Below are 27100 nucleotides of genomic sequence, written 5' to 3'. Positions count from 1 at the left end.
GCGTACACATCACGGACAAACTGAAATGGTCCACCCACACAGACAGAGTGGTGTAGAAGGCACAATAGTGCCTCTTCAGCCTCAGGAGACTGAAGAAATTTGGCTTGTCACCAAAAACACTCACAAACCTTTACAGATGCACAATTGAGAGCATCCTGTCGGGCTGTATCACCGCCTGGTATGGCAACTGCTCTGCCCACAACCGTAAGGCTCTCCAGAGGGTAGTGAGGTCTGCACAACGCATCACTGGGGGCAAACTACCTGCCCTCCAGGACACTTACACCACCCGATGTCACAGGAAGGCCAAAAATATAATCAAGGACAACAACCACCGAGCCACTGCCTGTTCACCCTGCTATCATCCAGAAGGCGAGGTCAGTACAGGTGCATCAAAGCTGGGACCGAGAGACTGAAAAACAGCTTCTATCTCAAGGCCATCAGACTGTTAAACAGCCATCACTAACAATGAGTGGCTGCTGACAACATTTTGACTCAAATCTCTAAATATAAATGTATCACTAGTCACTTTAAACAATGGCACTTTATATAATGTGTACAAACCCTACATTACTCATCTCATATGTATATACTGTATTCTATACCATCTACTGCATCTTGCCTATGCCGCACAGCCATCGCTCATCCATGTATTTATATGTACAAATTCTTATTCATTCCTTTACAGTTGTGTGTGTATAAGGTAGTTGTTGTGAAATTGTTAGATTACTTGTTAGATATTACTGCACGGTCGGAATTAGAAGCACAAGCATTTCTCTACACTCGCGTTAACATCTGCTAACCATGTGTATGTGACCAATAACATTTGATTTGATTTGAGGAGGAGTTAGGTCACTGACACAGTGAGTCAGACAGTCTGACATTGGCCCGCAGGTGATCAGGTGCTGTACAGCTCTCTCCCCAGTAGTCCCCACCCCCGTGTGAAAGACAGAGCCCAGAGGTGTGAAGAGATCTGTCCCAACCTGCACCTCGGATCACAGCCATCACCTCCTTGTCCCAGCCCAGCCCAGCCCAGCTCAGCTCACACTTGTTATTCTAACCGTTGCTAGCTGTGACATCAGATCCCCACCACCGCCTTGGGTTTCGCAAGCCTCAGTCAGGAGCCAAGTCCAGAAAGTTCCCAAAGTCTTCTGAGTGGGGTAGAAACGGAAGAGTCAGAGATGGGTGAGAAAGAGTGTGTTTCTCTCTGTGAAAAGCCCAAATGAGGTCAGCAGCAGGGTGTTTTATCCACATTTCTCAGCATTGAGCAGAAGCAGCGTCGCGTTAGTGGCGGTGTTAGGTGAACAATGGACCAGTCTGTAATGAGCCAGGGGCCGGGCCGGTGTCCTCTGTGAGATTATTAGCTGTTAGCATCAGGAAACACAGACAACTCTCCCAGGACTAGTGTGGTAAGCTGCTGATGAAGGTAAGACCTAAGAGCGTCTCATCTGTCTCTCAGCGTGGTGTATTCCTATGGCTTTGTGTGTGGCGTCTACATACATACATTCTACCCAAATCATTTTAATTATGTGGAAAAATCCACGCATGCATTTTTACTGTAGATATGTATTTGCTTTGGCGTCGAACAGGGATCCCGTACTGCCAAAGTTATGTCACATTACTGGGTATTTTCCATCGGTTATTTCACGAGTGGTCAAAGTTTTCATGTTGCCTATTATCTTAGAAATACATTCTGGCAGTGAAGGGTTTTCCTTTCTTTTCTTTCTTCTCTAAAGAGAGAGTTTTTTCTCCTTCTGTTGCCCTGTAAACTTTAGCTGCTATGATTAAACTCCCACTGGTAAGCTGAACACACCTGAGGTAACCACTGGTATTCCACGCCTAGTTTCTCTCAATGTGCAGTCAACAGTGTTGAGAGGAATTCACAGCAGCTCTCAGCGCCAGACTCTTCCGAGCTGTTTAGTGAGCTAAATTATTATTTTGGTATTTGGGAGCAAATAAAGTAACGTTGTAAGGAATGGTATCATGATGTTTCTGAACCCCCCCCCCCCCCACTCTCATTCCAGGTGCCAGTCTGCATCCCCAACCCCCATTCTTTCTGCCACACAGGGGCGGTACCACACCCCGCTCAGCGACAGCGAGGACAACAGGCAGCACGTCAGATACGTCAAAACAGACGGCAGACTCTTGGGCCGGGCCGGCTGGAGCAGCAAGACCGCTAGCCTCTGTAGTGGAGCCTCCCTATCCTGTGACTTGCTGTCCCAGAGCCAACTTACCAAGTCGAAGAGCATTAGCTGCCTGGACAACAAGCTCTCCATCTACAAGCCCTCTGGTGGGGCTCAGGTGGGTCAGGAGGCCCAGGGGGGCCAGGAGGAGCAGAAAGAGAACCAGAAACAGGAGGACCTTCCTGGGGGGGGTGGACTGAGTGGTGGTCCCCTGAGCTGGAGCACCCTCTCCTTGGGACCTTCATCCAACCACAGCCACAAGCGCACCCTCTCTCTCAGCCGCCCTGTGTCAGGGGCATCCTCTGTGGCCATCCGTAAGAAGATCTCAGAATGGGAGTGCAGGAGGGTGGCTCTGCCTAGGATGAGCCTGTGTCTGGAGAAGAGGCCTGTAGGTGAGCGTGTGGGTGGCAGCGAGGGCTGCCCCAGCCTCCTCTCCTCACCTTGCAGTGAGAAGACCTTTGACTTCAAGAGCATCCGGAGGATGAGTAAAGCTTTCTCCGAGTGCTCCTATCCAGAGACAGAGGAAGAGGAGGCAGCCTCAGACAGTGAGTGTCTGGGCCGCTTCCAGAAGAGGCCAGGAAAGACCGACTCCTCTGCGTTATTCCTGAGCTCCCTGTCTACTCGGAAGGAAACGTCTGCTGTACTCAATCGGATACAAAAGATCGAGAAGGTGCTGAAGGAGAGCCCCAGCCAGCCACCCCGGTATATTAGTAACTGCTATGCACCAGACAAAACGAGACAGAAGTGTGTTATGATAGGTGGGGTCGAGGACTTGGACAGTAGGGGCACCAGTAAACGCAGCAGTATATGTTCCGTGGTCACAGAACCAGACGCCCTGCCGGCCTCTGATAAACTCTCCAGACAGAGGTTCAGTGTGAGCTCAACCCGGTCAGAGACCGAGAGCCCAGAGCCCCCCTGTCAACAGACACCGGAGGGCATGCCAGTCAACCCCCTGCCCAAACCTAAACGCACCTTTGAGTACGACGCCAACCGCAACCACAAGGGCACGTCGCCAAGCAACGGACTACCTCCTTGCAGTGCTTCTGAGGAGTCACCACCCCTGCTGCCCACCACCCCCGCACCCAACATGACACAAAATCTGACGAAGGACTGGGGCTCCCCCAAGAGACTCCAGGACAGGTGAGAATAGTCACGTCACCTCTAGACGTGTACGCTCTTAGAAAAAAGGGTTTATAATAGGTTATCCGGTTGTCCCCATAGGAGAACCTGTTTTGGTTCCAGTTAGAATCCGTTTAGGTTCCGTGTAGAACCCTCTGTAGAAAGGGTTCTTTCTACCTGGAACCAAACGTGTTCTACCTGCAACCAAAAAGGGTTCTTCAAAGTGTTTTCCTATGAGGATAGCCGAATAACTCTTTAAGGTTCTAAATAGCACATTCTGTTCTAAGTGTAGTCTTTTGTTGTTATGGCATGTGTCAGTAAGTCCACGGTTCAGTGAACTGATGTTTTTGTGTTGTGTTTAGTGCATTCTCAGACAGTAAAACATGTGTATCTCATCCCCCGGGCCCTCCCTCCCCCTCAGAATCAGCCATGCTGATCAAACAACATGGCCAACAGGAGATGCTGATTTATGGAGCTGCAAAACAAAACATAGGTCCTGCAGGCTGCAGTAAAAACAGAGGCAGTGAATTTGTTTAGTTCCTTTCTGAGAGTTGCACATGGACGGCTAGAACATTTATTTGTCTTGGATTTGTAAATGTCTTTAACATGTCCTGAGAATGTTTTTACGGGGGTAAGGATCATAGACCAAGCTTTACTTTGTTGGTGTTCAAGTGTATCTATCTGACTACAGTTCTGGCTGTAGTCAGATAGACAGTAGAGTGGCCTCGCTCACTTTTAGTGATGCTGCTCACTGAAATGGTCTGCCATTTCTGTTCAGCACTTGATAGTAAGCATATAAACATTGAATCTGCTGTTAATTTTCTCAAGGCCTCAATGTTTTCCTGCATTAGAAAGACATTATTTTTGGCTTCATATGAAGAGGAACACATTGTTCTATTGATATTGTTCATGGCTTTTGTTTTTCTGTTTTTTCTAATTTGATTTGTCTAGAATGTTGCCATTGAAATGGAATATGTTAAATTGAGTTTCTGCTGTTTTTCCAGTGTTCTTTTGTAATAATGTCAGTCTTTCATTGAACAAACATTAAGTTGCCTAATTGCAATATAAAACAAATGTCAACTACTTTAGACAGGGCATTGTGTATCTTAGTATAAGGCCAGGTAACGAACGTCTGCTGTCCGTGAGAAAAAAAATATTACTGTAAATGTCTATAATACAGTGTACTGTAATAATGGTTGAATTAGAACATCCTTAAATATCACTGCTCAGCTCCAGCCAAACTGTTCATGTCCAAGACCATCAATTGTTGAAATCCAACAGCTTTTCAACAATGTTCCAAGTCACTCTTACATCAAAACAGGACTGTAATTCTTCTTATATCATGCCTGTTATTTAGCAAAGGCCTACAGTATGTTGTCTTGCCAGTGGACATCCCAAGGTTCCCAGTGTGCCTCCTCATCCTTCTTCATTATGTTGCTATAGAGCTGTGCAGTACAGTCAGCTATTAGCCTGTTATGTCTTTCTGGAACACTTGATATTGTTTATTACCCTCGTTATTTATCCCCCTTTAAATTGCCTTCAGAGCACAACTTGTTTAGGCCAATGACTGAGGGCAGGGCCTTGCCAGATCCTCTTGATGAGCGGGGAGGAAGAGATCCTTTAATGTCCCTGACTTGGAGTCAGTGTTTAACATTCCTGCGGCAGACGCAATTTCAGAGCATGTTTAAAAGCCATGAGCCATCAATGGTGCAGGACAGCAGGATAGCAGGCGTGAACTCACTGATCTAATGGAGGGGTTGGTGGTAAATATACAGGAAATTACTTTGTGATTGGAGCACATGTTGCTGTCAGTGTAGTGTTGCTGTCATTAGTTTAGTGGTTCTCTGAACCAGTGTTCCAGGTCTCTCTCTCTCTCTCTCTCTCTCTCTCTCTCTCTCTCTCTAATTGGCAGCTTCATAGAGGGCTGTTGAGGGATGAGGCATATTTGGGTCTCCTTGGAACAGTGGCTTTCATCCTCTCAGGTGGTCCTCGTTGATTGTAATCGGCTAGTAGAGGATGTCAGGATGGAATGATCCAGACTCTCTGGACTGCAGTTCTCCTCTCCACTGTTTCAGCACACAGCCATACATGATTAAATACCATATTATGTTCTGCTTTTTTCATCCTCCCTTCCTGTTTCTTGTTTCTTCCCATCTTTCCCTTCTTCCCATTCACTTTCCTCCCTCTTATCCTCTCTGTGATTCTCCCTCCATCAATCCCCTAACTTTCTCTTTCTGACTCTCTCTCTCTATTTCTCTCTCTCTCTCTCTTTCTGACTCTCTTTCCAGGGAGTCATGTGAGTTGGAGGATGCTGCCAGCCTGGCCTCCTCGTACCCGTCCTCTCACACAGAGAATGGCACTGTTTCCACAGAGACCCGCAGCAGCAGCCGGCCCAGCTCCAAAAGCACTTTAGAGGAGAACGCCTATGAGGACATAGTGGGTAAGAATGCATCTGTGTCTGGATAGCTGAGGATAACTCAGCCTGACCTGGGACACTTACTGATGCATTGTAATTCAGTGAATAACCAGGATTGTGAAAGCCAAACTCTGTTAGTGACTGCTGATGCAAGTAGTAATTCCAAAATCCTTTCACACACTTGGTAGATTTCTAGAGAGTTCTGATTGTTGGTCACTCTCTCATATCCTCACACTCTCAGCTGCCAAGTAGACTGGATTGTCTTTATTCTGAAGGATGGCATGAAGATGTGTGCTGCTTTCTGGTTTCACCATCAACTCCGAATTGTTATGGACTGATAACAAGTATTTCTTTATATGCTGAAAGCTCTGTGTGTCTGTCTCCAGACAATGGTTATGTGGGAGCCAGCAACAACAGATGGGTTATATATTGCTAGCTGGCCTTCCCCTGGTTAAAAGGAATTTGACAGTCATGGGGTACATTTATACCCCATCTGCTTTCTATTGGACAGTCCCAATAAGCTGACTGGAAAACTCTCAGGGCGGCTTTTAAAAAATCAATGCTAGATTTATACTTAATATTCCTGCTTTATGTTTATTCAGCCCTGTATGGTTATGTAAAGAAAATATGATCATCACTCACTCTTCATTATCAGGCCATTCCTTGAGACAAAGGATTAAATTGTAAGATTACTCTGTGGTTTGGGAAAGTGTCAACTTGATGTGCCTCAGCTAAAGCCCAGACCTAGCACTAAAGCTAATTTCACATAAACCAAGTGTTCGACAGTCTCACAAGGAATTGTTTTCACAAAATTGGGGGAATATCTATCCTCCAACAAGGACTTTTGACCTCTTGATAATTTTAGTAACATGGAAAACTACAATATAAGCAAGACCAACTATAAATTCTCTGTATTGAGGGTGACAAAGTACAAATGTATGCCAAATTCCTTTCCAGTAGTAAACGTCCTGAGGACTGTGTACAGTGAAAAGGCTGGTTCTCCTGCAGTGCTTCATGTGGCAGCAATGTCTGTCACGTTTCGCCCGGCAATTCTCGGCCCCTCCACTATAAATGTCCTTCCTGCTCATCAGGCTTGAATGTGAGACCCAGTAAAAGAATGGGGGCTGACATGTTTTTAGTTGGAAATTAGAGATTGAGTGTTTTTTGACATATGTTTGTAGCCTTTGAGCATTTTATTTTGCAAGCACATGGGTCAAATTAACTGTAATGGCCATATTTCTCCCTCATACATGGTTGACTCTCTTCCTCAATTCGTCCTCTATGGCGTTTTATTCCGTCTCTGAAGATGACCATTGGTTCCAGGCAGAGCATGAATCGGTGGCCGCGAGGGGACCCGGGGGACTTTCATGCGTACCCTAACAAAGAGTCCATTGTTCGCCGGTCGAACACCTCGAGTATGGAATAGGCGATGCGGTCGAAGGCATTTTGGCTGAATGATGATTAGTTACAGAGAAATACATTGCCTCTGTGAGCTGTCCCTCCCCAGTGATCCTGGCTGCTCCAGTCTGAAATAGGCCTAGCTGGCTCTGATCACAGCATGGAATGGCGGTCTCCACCACCGCTAAGCAGCGGTTTACAGGTCAGATGTTCCGTTGGAGGCAGCAGCTACAGCAGTGGGAGATAAGCCATGTTCTAGTCCCTCTCCGCTCGTATTTCAACGTGTAGCAGCCCAGACACTTTGGACTCAGACACACACAGCCCTTCTCGAAGCATTTAATCAACTATGTGAGGAGATCATAGCTGTCTGAGGCAGTAGCCCACTGACAATGAGTACATTAAATAAAGATTCTTCTCAAAATAAAATAACATTTGCTACATGCGCTGGATACTACTGGTGTAGACTGTGAAATCCTTGCTTACGAGCCCTTCCCATCGTTTCAGAATTTTAAAAATAGTAACAAATAGTAACACGAGGAATAAAATAAACTACACAAGAATGGAGTTATATACAGGGAGTATGAGTACCAGATCAATGTGCAGAGGTATGAGGTATTTGAGGTAGATATGTACATGAAGGCAGGGTAAAGTGACGAGTCATCATTATAGATCTTAATAATAAGACTAAAATATAGAACAGAGAAGCAGCAGCATATGATGAGTGTAAAAGTGTGTGTATGTGTGTGAATGTGTGTGGGTTTTGTGTTGGAGTGTCAATGTAGTGTATATGAGTGAGTGTGTATATGGTCTGTGTATATATAGTCTAGTGAGTGTGTATATGGTGTGTATATATAGTCTAGTGAGTGCATATATATAGTCTAGTGAGTGTGTATATGGTGGGTGTGTATATATATATATATATATATAGTGAGTGTGTATATATAGTCTAGTGAGTGTGTATATGGTGTGTATATGTAACGGATGTGAAACAGCTAGCTTAGTTAGCTGTTCAATCGGTGACGTCACTTGCTCTGAGACCTTGAAGTAGTGGTTCCCCTTGCTCTGCAAGGGCCGCGGCTTTTGTGGAGCGATGGATAACGATGCTTCGTGGGTGACTGTTGTTGATGTGTGCAGAGGGTCCCTGGTTCGTGCCCGGGTATGGGCGAGGGGACGGTCTAAAGTTATACTGTTACACATATAGAGTCTAGTGAATGTGTATATGGTGTGTATATATAGTCTAGTGAGTGTGTATATGGTGTGTATATATATAGTCTAGTGAGTGTGTATATATAGTCTAGTGAGTGTGTATATGGTGTGTATATATAGTCTAGTGATTGTGTATATGGTGTGTATATATATAGTCTAGTGAGTGTGTATATATAGTCTAGTGAGTGTGTATATGCCACAGTGAATCACACCAGCGTTCGAACCCCATGTACTGCTACTGAACAGTGGGATCCACCAGTAGATTTAACTCACCTAACCGAAGAACAGAGAGAGGTTGTTAGGCAAATGCTTAGAGAAGAGTGTCACTCCTTCTCCAGATCAGACAATGACATTGGCTGCATTGAACGATTGAAAATGACTATTTCTCTAAAGGACTCTGAACCAGTAAAGCGCACATACATGTCAGTGCCCAGGCCACTGTATCAGGAGATGAAGGGTTACATTTATGACCTCATAGTCCAGGGCTGGGTTAGGAAGTCAAACTCTTCATATTCTTCACCTGTCGTGTGCGTTCGTAAGAAGGACGGGACCCTCCGGTTGTGTATAGATTACAGAGACCTGAACAGAAAGACACATCCCGACCGCCAGCCCATCCCTCGGGTCCAAGACATCATGGACAGTTTAGGTGGTAATTCCTGGTTCTCCCTCTTAGATCAGGGGAAAGCGTATCACCAGGGGTTCATCTCTGAAGAGAGCAGACCACTGACAGCATTTGTGACACCGTGGGGACTCTGTGAGTGGATACGTATGCCATTCGGCCTCATGAACGCTCCTGCAGCTTTTCAGCGGTGTATGGAGGAGTGTTTGGAAGGGCTCCGGGATAACATCTGCATTCCTTATCTGGACGACACGCTAGTTTTCAGTAAAACATTCGACAGCCATGTGAATGATGTGCGAAAAGTTTTGCAGCGTCTCAGAGAATATGGCATTAAACTCAAACCAAGTAAGTGTGATCTCTTTAAACCCCAGGTCCGTTATTTGGGCAGAATAGTGTCTGCAGAGGGCAGCCGAGTTGACCCAGCCGATTTCGAAGCAGTAAGAGCATTGAAAGAAATCAGACCAGAGACTGTGGGCCAGCTCAGAAAAATGCTTGGTTTACTCACTTACTACAGACAGTACATCAAATACTTTTCTAGGAGTGCCAGCTGCCTGTATGACCTCCTGAAAGCAGATTCAGAGAAAATACCTGACCACCCACGGAAAACAAAAACAAAGAAAGTAAGTAATGTGGTGCCCTCAAACAAGCCAATCCTGTGGACTGACCAGCATCAACAGGCACTTGAACAGCTGATTGAGTGTTTGCTTCACCCACCAGTTTTAGGTTTCCCTGATTTCACTCAGCCATTTGTTGTACACACTGATGCGTCACACCAAGGCTTGGGAGCAGTTCTTTATCAAAAGCAAGAGGGGAAGCTTAGGGTCTCATGGCTTATGGCTCTCGAACCTTAACAGCAGCTGAGAAGAACTATCACTACCACTCGAGCAAGCTAGAATTTCTAGCTCTAAAATGGGCAATCACTGATAAGTTCCATGACTATTTGTACTATGCTCCGACCTTCACTGTATACAGCGATAACAACCCGCTCTGCTACATTCTGTCTACTGCAAAACTGAACGCAACCACTTCCAGGTGGGTTGCAGACTTGGCTGATTTCCACTTTACAATAAAGTACAGGCCAGGCAGAGAGAACGGTGATGCAGATGCTTTGTCAAGGATGCCACTGGATGTAGAGTCACTGATGAGAGAATGTTCTGAGGAGCTTCCACCAGACACCATCGCCGCCACGATACAAGCAGTTGAGGTACAGAAAGAGGCTGTTGTACCTTGGTCATTTTCTGCTGCATCTATGTCAGTATCAGCTGAAGGTGAGACAACCATTGCAACAACCAGCTCGATCCCAAAAGATGGGATAAGAGAAGCACAAGAATCTGATCCGGTCATCCGTCCTGTGCTCAATTTCAAACTGTCTGGTTCCAAACCGCCAGTTAAAGAGCAAAAGAAATTCAGTCCAAAGACAAAATGCCTATTCAGAGAATGGGACAAATTGACAGTAGGCAGTGATGGCATTCTGTACAGAATCACTACAGCCCGCAAGCAGTTAGTTCTACCAGAGCAGTACAAAGGTAAAGTGATGGAAGAGTTGCACAATAGCATGGGACACCAAGGTACTGACCGCACTGTATCACTAGTACGTGACCGCTTCTTCTGGCCATATATGCAATCTGACATCGAGCACTATGTGACTAAAACTTGTAGCTGTGTCAAGCAGAAAAAGCCAGCCCATGCAACAAGAGCTCCTCTGACAAACATTGTGACAACACAGCCATTTGAACTGGTATGTATAGACTTCCTTCATCTCGACAGATGCAAAGGGGGATATGAGTACATCCTCGTGATTGTTGATCATTTTACACGTTTCACTCAAGCCTACGCCACCACATCAAAGTCAGGTAAAACTGCTGCAAATCTCATCTTCAATGACTTTGCCCTGAAGTTTGGGTTCCCGTCCCGCATCCACCATGACCACGGGGGAGAATTTGAAAATCAGTTGTTCCATCAGTTAAAGAAACTCAGTGGCATGGCGGGGTCCAGGACAACACCCTATCACCCGATGGGAAACGGTCAAGCGGAACGCATGAACAGAACATTGTTGCAAATGTTAAAGACACTAACTGAGACACAAAAGTCAAATTGGAAGGAGTCTCTGAACAAACTGGTTTATGCCTGTAACTGCACCCGTTGCGAAGTGACTGGCTATTCACCATTTTATCTTCTGTTTGGGAGATCACCCAGGCTTCCAGTTGATATGCTCTTTGGATTGTGCACAGAGGCAGGTTCCAGTAACCAGCGAGAATACGTGGAGAACTGGAAGCGAGGGATGGAAGAAGCATATGCCATTGCAAATGAAAATGCTCAGAAAGCCACTGAAAGAAGTAAGAAGTACTATGACACTAAAGTTAGGAGTTCAGTGCTACAGGCTGGCGAGCGAGTTCTGATTAAAAACCTGACACCAAGAGGAGGACCAGGAAAACTCCGTAACTATTGGGAAGATACAATTCACACAGTGGTGAGACAAATGGGTTCAGACCTGCCGATTTATGAATTGAGACCAGAAAAGGGTAGGGGACGCTCCAGGGTCCTGCACAGAAACCTGCTCATGTCCTGTGACCACTTACCTTTTGAGACACAACCAGAAATGACCAAAGTGGACAAAAGTCAGAAAACGAGGAGACACCAGCCTGCATCACAGCCTCTAGATTCTGATGAAGACAGCGGGGATGAATATGACCTTCATCATGAGCCGCTACAGGTTCCCACATCTCCTATAGTACCTGAGGAGAGGAATGCTGAACCAGCGAGAGAGTGGGAACACAGGCCCCCAACAGTGAGACAGACAGTTGCAGTGCCAGTCCCTGATACGCTACCAGCACAGCCTCTTGTTGAAAAGCGGCTGGAGGAGACAACAACAGTTAAAGACCTGCCTGCTGAGGAGATGAACTTGCCTGCTGAAAATTTGCCTGATGATCGTCCACCAAGTGCCTTTCCTTCATTAACTGATGCTGCTGAACCTGAGGAACCAGCCTACCAGCTGCCACAAAGAGAGAGACACCCTCCAAGACGTATCACCTATGATCAGCTTGGTATCCCTTCCTGCTACAGTATACAGCCACAGCCACAGTTGTTCCCTGTCTACTCTGCACCAGGACTGGTTCCATGGCTGCCATCACTACAGCAATGTTACTTTCAGCCACCTTACATGTATGGGCTTCAGCAAACATGAGGCTACAGAGTTGACATGTTTGACCATGGACTACTGTCTGATTTCACAGACTGTCAAAAGAGACAATTTGCAGACTATGCATATAGATCATTAAAATTGATGGACCGTTGATCAATAGTATGAGAAAAGACTGCTTATGTTATATAGCTGGTCAACAGATATGGACTGTGAATATAACTTGTTAGCTATATTTGAACTGTGACCCTTGACCTCTGCTCAAGTACTACCTTACAGAAGAGGATTTTCTAGGTCCAGTGCATACGGACTGTTGAAGACAATGTTGGTAATGTTGGGACAACATTTATTTTGTCGGGGAGAGTGTGACAGGTTAAAGGAAATATTCATAGCCTGTTATACATTAAAAAGTATTAGTAAGTTTATAGTATGTGAAGATCGTAAAACATCTAAGGTTAAAAAGATGCATTCAGTATTAGTTGATAGAGATTAATAACATTCATATAATTGTGTTAACGTTAAAATCTGTCAAAGGGTAAGAATTGAGAGTAATGTGTAAGCGTTATATTGATTACTTTATTTTGTGGTGCCTAAAAGTGTTAATCTGTGATCTACGAAATGCTCTTAATCTATGAGCCGGAGATCGATTGCTCTGGTCTCCACCCATATTCCTGGGGAAATCGCGGTCTTTTCTCATTACACTAAACTTTGAATTGAGAATACAACACCGTATCACGCTCGTGATTATTTCTCCCCTGTTTTCAGGGGCGTAACATATATGGTGTGTATATATAGTCTAGTTAGTGTGTGTATATATATAGTCTAGTGAGTGTGTATATGGTGTGTGTATATATATATATATATATATAGTCTAGTGAGTGTGTATATGGTGTGTGTATATATATAGTCTAGTGAGTGTGTATATGGTGTGTGTATATATATATATATAGTCTAGTGAGTGTGTATATATAGTCTAGGGAGTGTGTATATATATATATAGTCTAGTGAGTGTGTATATGGTGTGTGTATATATATATATATATATATATAGTCTAGTGAGTGTGTATATATAGTATAGTGAGTGTGTATATGGTGTGTGTATATATATAGTCTAGTGAGTGTGTATATGATGTGTGTATATATATAGTCTAGTGAGTGTGTATATGGTGTGTGTATATATATATATATATATATATATATATATATATATATATATATATATATATATATAGTCTAGGGAGTGTGTGTATATGGTGTGTATATATAGTCTAGTGAGTGTGTATATGGTGTGTATATACAGTCTAGTGTGTGTGTATATATAGTCTAGTGAGTGTGTGTATATGGTGTGTGTGTACGTAGGGTTAGTACGTAGGGTTAGTGCAAGTGCAGGTAGGTGCAAGATAGAGTCAGTGCAGATAGTTTAGGTATCATTCATTTACTATTTAGCAGTCTGGCTATTTAGCTGTCTTATGGTTTGGGGGTAGATCTGTTGGTCTGAGAGCCAATGCTCCAGTACGTTTGCCGGACGGTAGCAGAGTGAACAGTCTATGGCTTGGGAGTCTTTGGAAATTTTTCAGGCCTTCCTCTGACGCCGCCTGATATAGAGGTCCTGGATGGCAGGGAGCTCGGCCCCTGTGATGTACTGGGCTGTCCGCATCACCCTCTGTAGCGCTTTGAGCTCAAGGGTGGTGCATTTGCCATACAGAGTAGTGATGCAGCCAGTCAAGATGCTCTCAATATTACATCTGTAGAACATTTGGAGGATCCGATGGCCAATGCCAAATCTTTTCAGCCTCCTGAGGGGAAGAATTGCTGCCATGCCCTCTTCACGACTGTGTGCGCGTGTGAGAACCATGTTAAGTCCTTAGTGATATGGACACCAAGGAACTAGAAGCTCTCAACCCGCTCCACAACAGCCCTGTCAACATGGATATGGGTGTGCTCTCCCCTCTTTCCCCTTTAGTCTACGATCAGCTCCTTGGTTTTACTGACGTTGTTGTCCTGGCACCACACTGCTAAGTCTCTGACCTCCTTCCTGTAGGCTGTCTCATCGCCGTCCATGATCAGGCCTACCACTGTCGCGTTGTCAGCAAACTTGGTGACGGTGTCGGAGTTGTGCGTGACCACGCAGTCGTGGGTGAACAGGGAGTACAGGAGGGGACTAAGCACACACCCCTGAGGGGCCCAGGTGTTGAGGGTCAGCCAGGATCCAGTTGCAGAGGGAGTGGTTCAGTCCCAGGGTCCCTAGTTTGGTGATGAGCTTGGAGTGAAATGTGATGTTGAACACTGAACTCTAGTCTATGAACAGCATTCTCACATAGTCATTTTCCCTCCTGTCCAGGTGGAAGAGGGCAGTGGGAAGTGCAATTGTGATTGCTTCATCTCTGGATCTGTCAGGGGGTATGCAAATTGGAGTGGGTGTAGGGTGTCTGGGATGATGGTGTTGATGTTTTTCATGACCAGCCTTTCAAAGCACTTCATAATTACAGATTTGAGTGCTACAGGGCGATAGTCAATTAGGCAGATTACATTGGAGCTCTTGGGAACAGGGACAATGGTGGTCAGTTTGAAACATTTTGGGATTACAGACTGGGACAAGGAGAGATTGAAAATGTCCGTGAAGACACTTGCCAGCTGGTCTGCGCATGTTCTGAGAACATTCCCTGGTATTCCTGCCTTGTGATTGCATTTCACCTCCCTCCTATATTGTCCTTCTGCATGTTTGATGTCTTGTCGGAGGTCAGAGCGGCCTTTCTTGTATGCATCCATGTCCATGTCCTGTCCCTTTTAAGCGGTAGCTCTAGCTTTTAGCCCAGCGTGGATATTGTCTGTAATCCATGGTTTTTGGTTTGGATATGCTATGCACTTATTGATGAAGCCTGTTACTGTTGTGGTAAACTCCTCAATGCTATCGGATAAATCGCAGAACATATTCCAGTCTGTACTAGAAAAACAGTCTTATAGCCTCTCGTCTGCTTCATCCAACTACTTCCGTATTAAGGGCATCACTGGTACTTCCTGTTTGAGCAGGAAGCAGGAAAATGGAGTCATGGTCAGATTTGCCAAAGGGAGGACCTTGTTTGCATTTCTGTTGGTAGAAAAAAAGTGGTCTATAGTTTGTGCCATTAGTGGCACAGGAGACGTGTTGCTAGAAGTGAGGTAGGACGGTTTTAATTCTCCACCCAACCACTTGTTTGTTTATGGCTCCATACAGTTGAGTGCCAGAGTGGTGTTGGCCCCTGGATGGATGTAGACAGCTGTGATAATTACAGATGAGAACTCTCTTGGTAGATAAAAGGGTCTGTAGCTAACCATGAGGTATTCTATATCAGGTGAGCAAAAGCTAGAGATTTCCTTCTCACTGGAAGCAGCACACCAGTTGTTATTTATGGAAAAAAAACACACTCCTCCTTTCGACTTCCCCGAAGCTGCCGTCCGATCCTGCCACTGCATGGAGAATCCACTGAGTACTACGTGCGTATCGTCATCATCCAGCCACGTTTCATTAAGTCATATTGCAGCTTTTCAAGTCTCTCTGATGAGATACTCTCAAATTAATTCTTGAGTGACTGGACATTTGCCGATATTCACTGGCTTCTCATTCTGACACCAGTGAAGTCAGTCTGAAGTCAGTGTTTCTTATGTCTAATTGGCAACTGTCAAAATGTACTTTGAGAAGATCAGTCATCTGCCACCTGTGTTATGAAATTCATGATTCATTATGGTGTTATGGTATAAATGGTTATATTATGACAATCTATAGTTTGATTGGCGTAGCGTCACTGGGAATAGGTTTCCTGTCTGGTGAATCAGGTTCTGTACACAACAGTGACTCAGTAGTAATGGATTATGTCTGCATCATCAACCCCAAGCTGAACTGAGTCTCTCTAACATCATTATGTCAACAGTGGTGGTGGTGAGGTAAGATAGCCTCCCTGGCCTGTCTGTCTGAGCCAGATTATCTCTGCTCTAACACTGCATTGGAATCTGCTGACTGGAATAATGATGCTTTGTTTTGTCTATGTAATCATACATTTCACATAGATTTATGAATTGCTGATGAATACAGTATGGCATTTCTCTTTAATTTACATGAATGTATACTGTAGTTTTTAGCATTTTTGAGGTATGAGTGTTAAACTATTTAGATTCCAAAAATACTGTGCATCTCCGAGCATAATTTGGCCCATGTGGTCACAAGCCTTCTCTGAAGGATGTACGCTGTACAGTTACAGCATGGTTTGTGGTGCCACCAAACGTTTAGACAGATCTCAAGCCCGTTTTGGTCCCGTGAACATCTCTGTTTATTACATGAATGACTGGTGCCACTGTAGCAGCCACTCGATGGCGAGGGACATTCTGTCCATAGCCCTTTTATGGGGTAATCCTATCCTGACATTGTGTAGATAGTCTGTCCTCTGTCTCGTTCTAGAGAGAGCCTATTGTGTAAACAGATGCCGAGTCACAGTGTGTGTGCAGCCAGGTCAGGAGTGGTGTGCCCACTCTAGATGTGAGTAACCACAGCAGTTGATTAGTACCCTCCAGTGCGTCAGAAGCCAGGGAGACATATCATCATCCCAGCAGGCTGTCATTACTCTGCTTCAGTTGATTGTGGTCCCAGAGCACTGAGACGTCCGTCAGTCCAGCCCTAGAGCTGGGCCATACAGGCAAATATCCATATCGCGATAAATTGCCTGAATTGATGTGATAACGATAAATATATCAATAGTTTAATACATTAATGTGCACCACAGTAAATGTTTTCATATTACCCTTAAAACTACTACTACTGGCCTCCCGGGTGGCACAGTGCTCTAAGGCACTGTATCGCAGTGCTAGCTGTGCCACCAGAGATTCTGGGTTCGAGCGACCGGGAGGTCCATGGGGCGGCGCACAATTGGCCAAGCGTCGTCCGGGTTAGGGTGGGGTTGGCCGGCAGGGATATCCTTGTCTCATTGTGCATTAGCGACTTCTGTGGCGGGTTTGACGCAGTGCATGCTGACCAGGTTGCCTGGTGTACGGAGTTTCCTCCAACACATTGGTGCGGCTGGCTTCCGGGTTGGATGTGCATTGTGTCAAGAAGCAGGTTGGGTTGTGTTTCGGACCTTCGCCTCTCCCGTTCGTACGGGAGTTGCAGCGATAAGACAAGAATCTAACTACTACCAATTGGATACCATGAAATTGGGGAGAAAAAATTGGGTAAAAAAAATAAACTACTACTAGTCTGTAGCCATCAATTGCCCAATTAACAATCACACATGTTAGTAAACTTATTTCATTTCAAACTTCATATTTCTCTAGTAGGCTACTTATCGTAATCAACAATATCAGTAAAATGCCTGCGATAAGTATGGTCGGTCTCAATCATTTTCGGTTTATGATCCCAGCTACACTCAGCTCTGATAATGCATAGGGAGGGAAGAGGCAAAAGCCCAGTCTGACTGGAATTTCATTTTCAGTATGACATGGCAGAATGCTCTGATGATCTCACTAAGATGGTTCATAAATAGGTAGTAAATGATGAACTCCTTTTAACAAAACAGATACCTTTAACAGATACATTTATCACAGTTTAACGTTGGCCTTCAAGGTGTTCCTCCGTTTATAGGATTCTCTTCCATCATTGAGATGCTGAAGTATAGATTTAGTGTAGTCTCTTTTACCAGACACTAGCTCTGTTGTAAGACTCATTCTCGTCTTTCACTGCAAGTATTTTCCCTCATGCCTTTCGACACCATCTGGCTCTGTTTTCCTTTTTAGTGCAGTTCCTTCGTTTTCTCACAACCTTTTCAGACCCAGCTGAAATGCTATTCTCAGAACACGTCTGGATGGACATGGGCAGGGGTGTTATACAAGTTTTTATACACGCTGGCTGGCCCTTTTCCAAGTGACATCAGTGAAAGCAGTGCTGTGTGAGATTCCCGTCAGTGTGCAGTGGAAAAACCCAAAACTCTTTGTGCAACACCTCTGAAATGTTGAGTGAACATTTCTACATCAACAGTCTCATTGAAAGGATGTGAGAATGAAGTTCAGTGATACCTGAGAGGAGGAGGATGTCCCGCTCCGCTCCTCCCCTTCGCCTCCCGCAGCAGACAGCCTGCATACTCCGGCCATGACTCACCACTAGCAGCCCAGTGTCCGGGAGTCTCGGCACAGTGCAGTCGGTCAGGGGCCAGCGGGGCCTCCGGGGCCCTGGGTCAACAGTAACTGTTTAAAGAGACAGTACATTTGGGCATTGTAGCAGCCAGCTGAGAGTGACATTTAACCTGGCCCCTGCATGACTTATTTGATCTGAGCTACACCACAGGGAGCCTCTCTCCTGCCCCCCAACTCCCTCTCCTGCCCCCCATCATCTCACACAGACTCTGGCCTGAAGCCCCTCTGGCTTTGTCTTGTCTAGTCAAATACCTTCCTTCTCCCTGAACCTTAACATATCCTTCTGAACAGCTGCTGCTGTTATCTTAGACCATAATCTGTTTTCTAAATGTCGTCACACAGAGAAGGAGAACCCGTACGAGGACGTGGACCCGAAGAGGAGGAGTTTGGGTCGGAAGAACCGCTTGGTACCGGAAAGCAACCGGACCTGGACCTCCCAGAAACTCAACTCACCTCCTCAGGTAACCCAGCTAGCTAGCAGAACTGAGGTATTTTCCAACGGTAGAATTCTCCCTCAGACTGGAGTTAGAGCTCTGAAACCTGGACAGGATCCTCCAATAATCTTATTTCACAGCTAGATTTCTCATTATTTGCGCTACAGAAGCCTTTTGATGTGTTGAAACCTGGTGGAGTTCCAGTAAAATACTGTCAGTCTGCCTGGAAATGTAGGTTTGGCTCTGCTGCTTTAATATGGATGGGCACTTTCTCGTCGTAGGAAAGATGATTTAGAATTTCCTTCTGTTCAGCTGGGAATGAGGTCACTGTGCGGTGAGGAAAATATATTGTATTATTGGGTACGGTTACTTATTGTCATGACAAAAACTTCAGTCAATCCCAGACCAAACCAGGATCCATTGCTTCATCCTATGGGGCCTGGTCAGAAATTGTGCACTATAAAGGGAATAGGTTGCCATCTGGGACACAGCCTCAATATTGTCCTCTCTCTCCCCCTCCACAGCTGCCCTCTAAGCCCAGTAGCCAGTCCCTGTGCCTCTCTGGTCCTACAGACAAGAAGAGTCACCGGGCGTCCCGCCTGTCCAAGCGACACAGCCATGATGACATGCTGCTGCTGCCGCCCCAGCTGGGGGTCTCTCCCTCCTCCTGCTGCCTGCTGGATGACAGCCTGAGCAGCGCCAGCGACACCCTGGCCTCCCGTAGGCACCGGAGGATCCCCAAGGTACAATATAAAACACTCCAGGCTGTAGGAATGAACCTGTTCTCTCCATGATGATCTCCTCAAGGACTATTCTATTCTTGCAAGCCATGTATCTACGGGGCCATGCACCTACCTGGAAGGCAAAATGAAGATGGATTTACTATAGACTATACAAATGTCATTCTTTTGAATAATTCCTAAATGCACTGTGACGGAAACTCTTTGCTGATTCTGTTCATACTCTGTTTTAAACACAAGCCATATCCCAGGAATAGTTCTGGACATGTAGAGAGAGAGAGCACTGCGAAGGATTTTATGTCTATCTTGTCCTCCTCCCACGCACTAAATGGAGCCAACTTTGAAAAGCTTCACCACAAGAGACCAGATAGTCCTCTACTGTAGGTTGTACACACACTGAGCTTCCCCTTTCCTCTCACTGTTTACAGATGGTCCAGAGAATCAACTCCATTTACTCTACCAAGAGAGGGAAGAAGAGGCTGAAGAAGCTGTCCTTGTCTAATATTGAGACGGCATCTCTGAGAGGTACATAGGGGCTCCTCCCTTCCTTCTCTCCATCCACTGTCTGGATCAGGGAGTAAATATTTGGCTCCCACACACACATAGTGTCCCAGTCAACTCATCTGTATGGCATAAACATACAGTTGTAGAGATGACCCCTGACCCTAAACAAACCTTTTTTCTCTCTCCGATCTGTTTACAGATGACAACAGCGAGAGTGAGAGCGATTCTGATGACAGGTTCAAAGGTGAGAGGTCACAGAATGCAGTTGAAGCTCAGTCCCTGGACAACAATGGTGCACTTGGTCTATAGCTGTCTGTTTCTGCACAGACAGAGGATTTGTCTCACTCACAGCAGATACAACAAGCGCACATGTCTCTGTTAGTTTTGACAAGTCAGTGTTTGGAACAAGACATCGATCAAGTGACTTGTGACCAAAGGGACCACAGAAATGTAACTGAAAGGCAAAATAAAGATGTAATGGATGTGCTATAGACTATACAACTGTCATTCTTTCGAATAAATACTAAATGCACTGTGTTCGAACTCGTTGCTGATTCTGTTCATACTCTGTTTTAAACACAAGCCATCTGTGATGACAGTTATGGTGAACTATAAGGTTTGTACTTCTCTCTAATCTGTGTTTAGGTTGTTATGTGTTGGACTGTGTGAGGATAAACATGTGTGAGTATAGAGGTTTAATCAGTGTGTTGAAACCCAGCTAACGTTTTAAATCCAGTTAAGTTTTGGTTCCCAGAATGTTTTTGGTAGGTTAGAGATAACAATCATTTAACCTCCCATTTGTTTGGTTTTCAAAGCATTTTGTGATTTTTTTTTTGTTGATCATCCCAGGAACCGCCTGGCAACTTTTCAGGGGGAAGTTCCTTGAATGTTCTGTTTCCTTTTACATCGTAACATGGTTTTGGAAACATCATGCTTGACTAAATATGTTCCAATAATGTTTGGAGAACATTCTCTTGTTATGTTCTCTCTCAACCTAAGGGGAATCCAATGGTAACATTTCATTAGTTATGGGAATGTTTCTTGTTAGCTGGGAAGTGAAAGTTGGACTGTAAGCTCTTTGTCAGACTGCATGGTTTGTAGTGCATTATTAGCTGTGAGTGCTGTCAGTTGTGTGTAGTACACAGTGTTTGGGATATGCATTTTGTCAATACAACCCTGTACTGAAGGTTGAACTGTCCATATCCCTCTCTCTTCTCTCCCCAGCCCACACCCAGAGGCTGCTGAAGCTGCAGTCAATGCTGAGGAGGGCCCCTAGCTACCGCACACTGGAGCTGCAGCTGATTGAGTGGCAGGAGAGGGAGCTGTTTGAGTACTTTGTGGTGGTGTCCCTCAAGAAAAAGCCCACCAAGAACTCCTTCTCTCCCGAAGTCACCTACCAGTTCCCCAAGGTAAGGGACCAACCAAACTGTATTCTGGCCCCTCGGGCCCCTTGGTCATGGGTCAGACAGCAGTGTCAAGTCCCTTAATTAAGTGAGAGAAAGGATTTAAACAGGAAGGGATCCTGGTAGATAACTGTTTCTTCTGAGACATTACTCACTGGACCTACAGAAGTATGTATGCTGAGAGCTGTGATATATGGAGGTTGGAGACCCTTACCAATGTTGTTTGCATGTTGAAATAGAATTGAAAATGGCTTATTTTCATACAGAAAAATATTGATTTCGGCAGTCAAAAACGTCAGTACAGTTTACACATACAGTTCAGCACATACAGTTCCTTCAGAAAGTATTCGAACCTCTTGACTTATTCCACATTTTGTTCTGTTACAGCCTGAATTCATAATTATTTATTTTAAATGCCTTTGGCAGCGATTACAGAGTCTTTCTGGGTAAGTCTACTAAGAGCTTTGCACACCTGGATTGTGCAATATTTGCATATTATTCTTCAAGCTCTGTCAAATTGGTTATTGATAATTTCTAGCCATTTTCATGTCTTGCCATAGATTTTCAATACAATTTAAGTCAAAACTGTAACTAAGCCACTCAGGAACATTCCGTGTTGTCTTGGTTAGCAACTCCAGTGTATATTTGGTCTTGTGTTTTAGGTTATTGTCCTGCTGAAAGGTGAATTTGTCTCCCAGTATCTGTTGGAAAGCAGACTGAACCAGGTTTTCCTCTAGGATTTTACCTGTGCTTAGTTCTATTTAATTTATTTTTATTTAAAAAACCCTGTGTAGTCCTTGCCGATGATAACTATACCCATAACATGATGCAACCACCATACTTGAAAATATGAAGAGTGGTACTCAGTGATGTGTTGTGTTGGATTTGCCTCAAACATAACACTTTGTATTCAGGACATGAAGTTACTTTCTTTGTCACATTGTTTGCAGTTTTTCTTTTGTGCCTTATTCCAAAACATGCATCCTGTTTGTAATATTTTTATTCTGTAAAGGCTTCCTTATTTTCATTTTGTCATTTAGGTTAGTATTTAGGTGTAACTACAATGTTGTTGATTCTCCTATCACAGCCATTAAACTCTGTAACTGTTTTAAAGTCACCATTGGCCTCATGCCGAAATCCCTGAGTCGTTTCTTTCCTCTCCGGCAACTGAGTTAGGAAGGACTGTAGTGACTGGGTGTATTGATACACCATCCAAAGCGTAATTAATAACTTCACCATGCACAAAGGGATGTTTAATGTCTGTTTATTTTTTTTACCAATCTACCAATGGTACCCTTCTTTACGAGGCATTGGAAAACATCCCTGGTTTTGTGGCTGAATCTGTGTTTGAAATTCACTGTTCGACTGAAGGACCTTACAGATAATTGTATGTGTGTGGGTACAGAGATGAGGAAGTCATTCAAAAATAATGTTAAACACTATTTTTGTCCATGCAACTTTATGTGAGTTGTTAAGCACAAGTTTACTCATGAACTTGTTTAGGCTTGCCATAATGAAGGGGTTGAATATTTATTGACTCAAGACATTTCAGCTTTTAATTTTAAATGTATTTGTAAACATTTCTGAAAATATAATTCCACTTTGACATTATGGGGTATTGTTTATAGGCCAGTGACACAACATCTAAATGTAATCCATTTTAAATTCAGGCTGTAACACAACAAAATGGGGAAAAAGTCAAGGGGTGTGAATATTTTCTGAAGGCAGTGTAGATGCAGATATTTCTGAAGAGTAGGGCCATGGCCATAACATACGGGTTGAGGGAGTTTTCAGAGTTTATTGACAGTAAGTGGTGTAACCAGGAAATGGTTTCTATGGTAGTTAAGTGTTTACTTACTCAAAGATCTCTTTTTAAGTTATTTAAGATTTGGTTCAGTGATAGAATCCCCTGGGAGATATCAGTATGTTGGTCCTCTGCCAGAGAAAAGCATGACCCAATGACGTCGGGGGGGAGAGGGGGGTTGGGGGTGATAAGGGGACGAGGTGCTAACCCTGTGTGGGAGAATGCTTAGGCTGGTCATTTATTTTTACTGTAGGGGACGTTTTTGGGGACCCTGTAAAGAAGACAGAGTTAGTAGACTGTAAGCATCTGGGTCTGTTTCTGACTGAGACATTTCCTGTTCCTTTCTCGTCTCGTCTCACAGCTAGAGAGGCCCACCAAGCTGATGAGGGAGGCAGAGCAGAGACTCAAAGCCATCCCCCAGTTCTGCTTTCCAGATGCCAAGGACTGGACCCCAGTGTCTGAATACAGCAGGTACAGTACAGATTCCTGTATAACCCCACTGCATCACGGAGGAAAGCTCACCACCACACTGGGGGCCTATTAATCCCATTCCTTGCCTGAACCAGATGGGTACTAATCAGTGATGCACAAGTCTTCCATATATAGATTAAGGTTAAAAAACTAACAAATCGATAATATGATTAGATGTGTAAATATCAACAAGTAAAATTAGGAAGAAAACACAAAGATGTAATGCCATTATCTTCATGAAATCCTGTTAGACTCTTACTCTCACTCCTGCTCCTGACAACGTGGGTCTTCTCTCTCTGCCACAGAGACTGTGCTACTTCACCAACCCTAAAGTGTGAATGAGATCCAACACTACGTTTCCTTTGATCACTGTTCAATCTCTCTGTATGTGTGTGTGTGTGTGTGTGTGTGTGTGTGTGTGTGTGTGTGTGTGTGTTTCGGTACAGTGAGACCTTCTCGTTCATGTTGACTGGAGAGGATGGCAGCAGGAGGTTTGGGTACTGCAGGCGTCTGCTGGTAAGCAAGCCACCATTAATTCACTGGTCTCTGTTCTGTTCACACCCTGCTGAGCCAGCCCTGTTTGTTTTGACAAGGTTTTTTTCTTTCCTGTGGGACCATTGAGGTGTTATTGCGTCACCACGCTGGGTGTGAATAGGAGAGAAAGTAAATAAAGTGAATTTTAACGTCCGTATGTAACAAAGCTTGGTTGTTTTTGCCTTTCAAAACGATCGGGATGAATCCTAGTAAAACTGGACTCCTTCTGTTTCATGAGAGTTTCTCAGGGGAAGAATGACGAAAAACAAACCATGAAATGTCTAGGTTTGTCATTGTAGAGCACAACCCGCCAGTAAGGGTTTCTAGTCATTTGATGTTTTATGATGAGCCCACATTTGGCTTAAGTTCAGAAAGTATGGCTGTGTGGGATTTTGTGCTTGCTGTGATTTGTTTTTAATGTCACTTTTATGCCCAAGAATGTGTACATTCACAAAGCGTGTATGTTTTGTAGGGTTTGTCAGTGTGTTTTAGTAGCCTACTGTATTTGTGTGTCACGTAGACCGAGATGGGGGCCATTCTTAAACTCAGTTCTGACTGTTACTTTACTGTATTGAGCTCAGTAGTTGCTGACATTAAGTAGCTGTAGATCAGACGACTCCTGATGCTGTGAGAGAGGTGAGTTTTCCCCTCTCCGGTAACCCAGCTCCTTCTTTCCCTGGTGGAGTTGGCATGAACAACACATTCCTAAGGACTTTAACCAAGTACCACATGCTTGATTTAATCATCCATTTGGAGAAAGCAGAGGAGAAAATTGCATACCTAATATGGACAAGTGGATTTCGGGATTTCTTTATATGTATGCACGTGTTAATTTGTGTGTGTGTGTGCATGTGTGCACGTGTGCACATGCGTATGTGTGTGTGTTTTAGATGGATAGATCCAGGAGGCCTGGTTGGCTCCAGAGTAGACTGGTCTGTGATTGTTTAGTGTGGAGGGTAGAGGTGATCATTAACTGTGTAGAGACTGCAGCACCTGTGTTTAGTTTACAAGGAGAAGCCTCAGTCTCTCCAGATTAAAGACGTCCACCTCCAGCAGCTGAAAGACCAGATTTATAAATATTTCTTCAACCACAGCCGATTGTGAACTAACCTGGTACTTTATCTAAATAAAAGCAAGTACATCACATAGCTTTGGTCAAATTAAGCTGTTGGCTTTATAATGTTTGTGTGTATGATAGTGTTTCAGTATATTCTCATTGATGTTGCATTATAAACCTAACCAAGCATCTTATCTTAGTATCTATTGCCACATTACGGTCTGTGTTACCTTATAAGCCTCTCTTCCCCAGGGACTGACGAGACTCTTAATTTGTGCCCTTGTTCCAGCCGAGTGGGAAAGGGTCTCGCCTTCCTGAGGTGTACTGCGTCATCAGCCGACTGGGCTGTTTCCACCTGTTCTCCAAGGTGAGTTCATGCTTACACACAAACACACACACACACACACACACCCTAGTGTAGCCGTTATCGCGGTTACCTGTCTCTGAGCCGAGGCCAGTGTTCCCAGGAGTGAACTAGTTGAGGGTGTGCCAGCATTTCCACTCTAAGGCATCCTGTCCAGCATAAACCTTATTTTCAGCTTTTTTCTCTCTCTGATTTCCCAGTTAAATTGTTTCCTTCACTTGTTCCTGAGTTTAGCTAACATGAAACAGAGTGCTCATTGTGTTTAAGTACTCCATGCCTTATCTGCCTCCTCATGAATCCTCTATGAACAGTGTATTTGAAGTAAATAAGGCCTGTGTTAAGGGAAACAATTAAGAGGTAGTAGACATATCTAATGAATGAAAATAACTTTTTATTACTGTGTCGTGAGTACTAAATTGTGCCAAAAAACTGTCAGTGAGTTTAATTTCATATTCATTTAAGGCCAAAAGGATGCATAAATACAATAGATTGCTTCTGTCTTGTGACAGCACAGGCACCTCAACAGTGAGGGTTGAACATCCCTCATACAGGTGGCGGGTGTAGGTTTCAGAAGGCACCATTTTGAGGGCTTGAGACCTGCGTAGGTGAGAGAGGAAATGTTTTCCAAGGAGTATGAAATGCTTTTCTAGTTAAGGCAAGAAAGATGGGAGTGTTTGATTTCACCGGGAACAGAGGGTGTGTGGGGAGTGGAGGGGATATCATATGACCCTGAATGTGAGTGTGAGTGTGTCTCTCCAACAAACTTTCCAGACAGGAGTAGACAGGTCTGACGCAGACAGACACATGGGCATATTGTGTGGGATTTTCCTTTGCTATTTTCCATATATATCAGACAGCCACAAAATAAATACATACTGTATTTGTCAAAAGGGGCAAAGGTAGCCTGGTTCCAGACAATAGCAGGAGCTTTCCTTCAGACAGCAACACACTACCATTTCCATTCCATCAACACTGGCCATACTGACTGAATGTACTTGGTCTTGGTCTATTACTAGAATCTCAATCTACATCCCGGGTGAAACATTATTCCCTATTTAGTGCACTACGTCTGACCACGGTCCATAAGGCACTATATAGGGAATTTGGGACTTTCTGTTTGAAATATTAAGTGTTGTGTCTGCAGTGTGGTCTAACTCTCAACCCCCTGTCCTGTGCTGTGTGGTCTAACTCTCAACCCCCTGTCCTGTGCTGTGTGGTCTAACTCTCAACCCCCTGTCCTGTGCTGTGTGGTCTAACTCTCAACCCCCTGTCCTGTGCTGTGTGGTCTAACTCTCAACCCCCTGTCCTGTGCTCCTGTGGTCTAACTCTCAACCTCCTGTCCTGTGCTGTGTGTAGATCCTGGATGAGGTGGAGAGGCGGAGGGGGATCTCTGCAGCCCTGGTCTACCCCTTCATGAGGAGTCTGATGGAGTCACCCTTCCCAGCGCCAGGGAAGACCATCAAAGTCAAGACCTTCCTGCCTGGAGCAGGGAATGAGGTTGGAGACACATCAGCCCTTGGTTGCTAAGGTTCCATCAAAGAAGGATGATGCATGAA

General features: G+C 44.5%; 1 protein-coding gene across 6 annotated transcripts in view; it reads left to right on the top strand.

Annotated features, from left to right (window-relative positions):
- LOC139384754 (DENN domain-containing protein 2B-like) overlaps positions 1 to 27100 on the top strand; it is a 79326-nt gene that overhangs the window by 33528 nt on the left and 18698 nt on the right. For 5 of the 6 annotated variants that reach the window (XM_071129627.1, XM_071129625.1, XM_071129626.1 and 2 more), the window contains 11 exons: positions 2022 to 3320; positions 5588 to 5739; positions 18576 to 18694; positions 19192 to 19410; positions 19836 to 19932; positions 20111 to 20155; positions 21136 to 21320; positions 23480 to 23589; positions 24036 to 24105; positions 25470 to 25547; positions 26901 to 27041. In XM_071129627.1, the coding sequence (XP_070985728.1) occupies positions 2022 to 3320; positions 5588 to 5739; positions 18576 to 18694; positions 19192 to 19410; positions 19836 to 19932; positions 20111 to 20155; positions 21136 to 21320; positions 23480 to 23589; positions 24036 to 24105; positions 25470 to 25547; positions 26901 to 27041 (2515 nt within the window). Of the gene's footprint in view, positions 1 to 973; positions 1424 to 2021; positions 3321 to 5587; positions 5740 to 18575; positions 18695 to 19191; positions 19411 to 19835; positions 19933 to 20110; positions 20156 to 21135; positions 21321 to 23479; positions 23590 to 24035; positions 24106 to 25469; positions 25548 to 26900; positions 27042 to 27100 lie in introns of those variants that run through there. The other variant, XM_071129628.1, reaches the window with a different exon arrangement.

This window comes from Oncorhynchus clarkii, chromosome 26 (genome assembly GCF_045791955.1).
Source record: "Oncorhynchus clarkii lewisi isolate Uvic-CL-2024 chromosome 26, UVic_Ocla_1.0, whole genome shotgun sequence".
NCBI lineage: Eukaryota > Metazoa > Chordata > Actinopteri > Salmoniformes > Salmonidae > Oncorhynchus > Oncorhynchus clarkii.
Note: the sequence above shows the minus strand (reverse complement) of the source record. Positions and strands in the feature narration are given on the sequence as shown.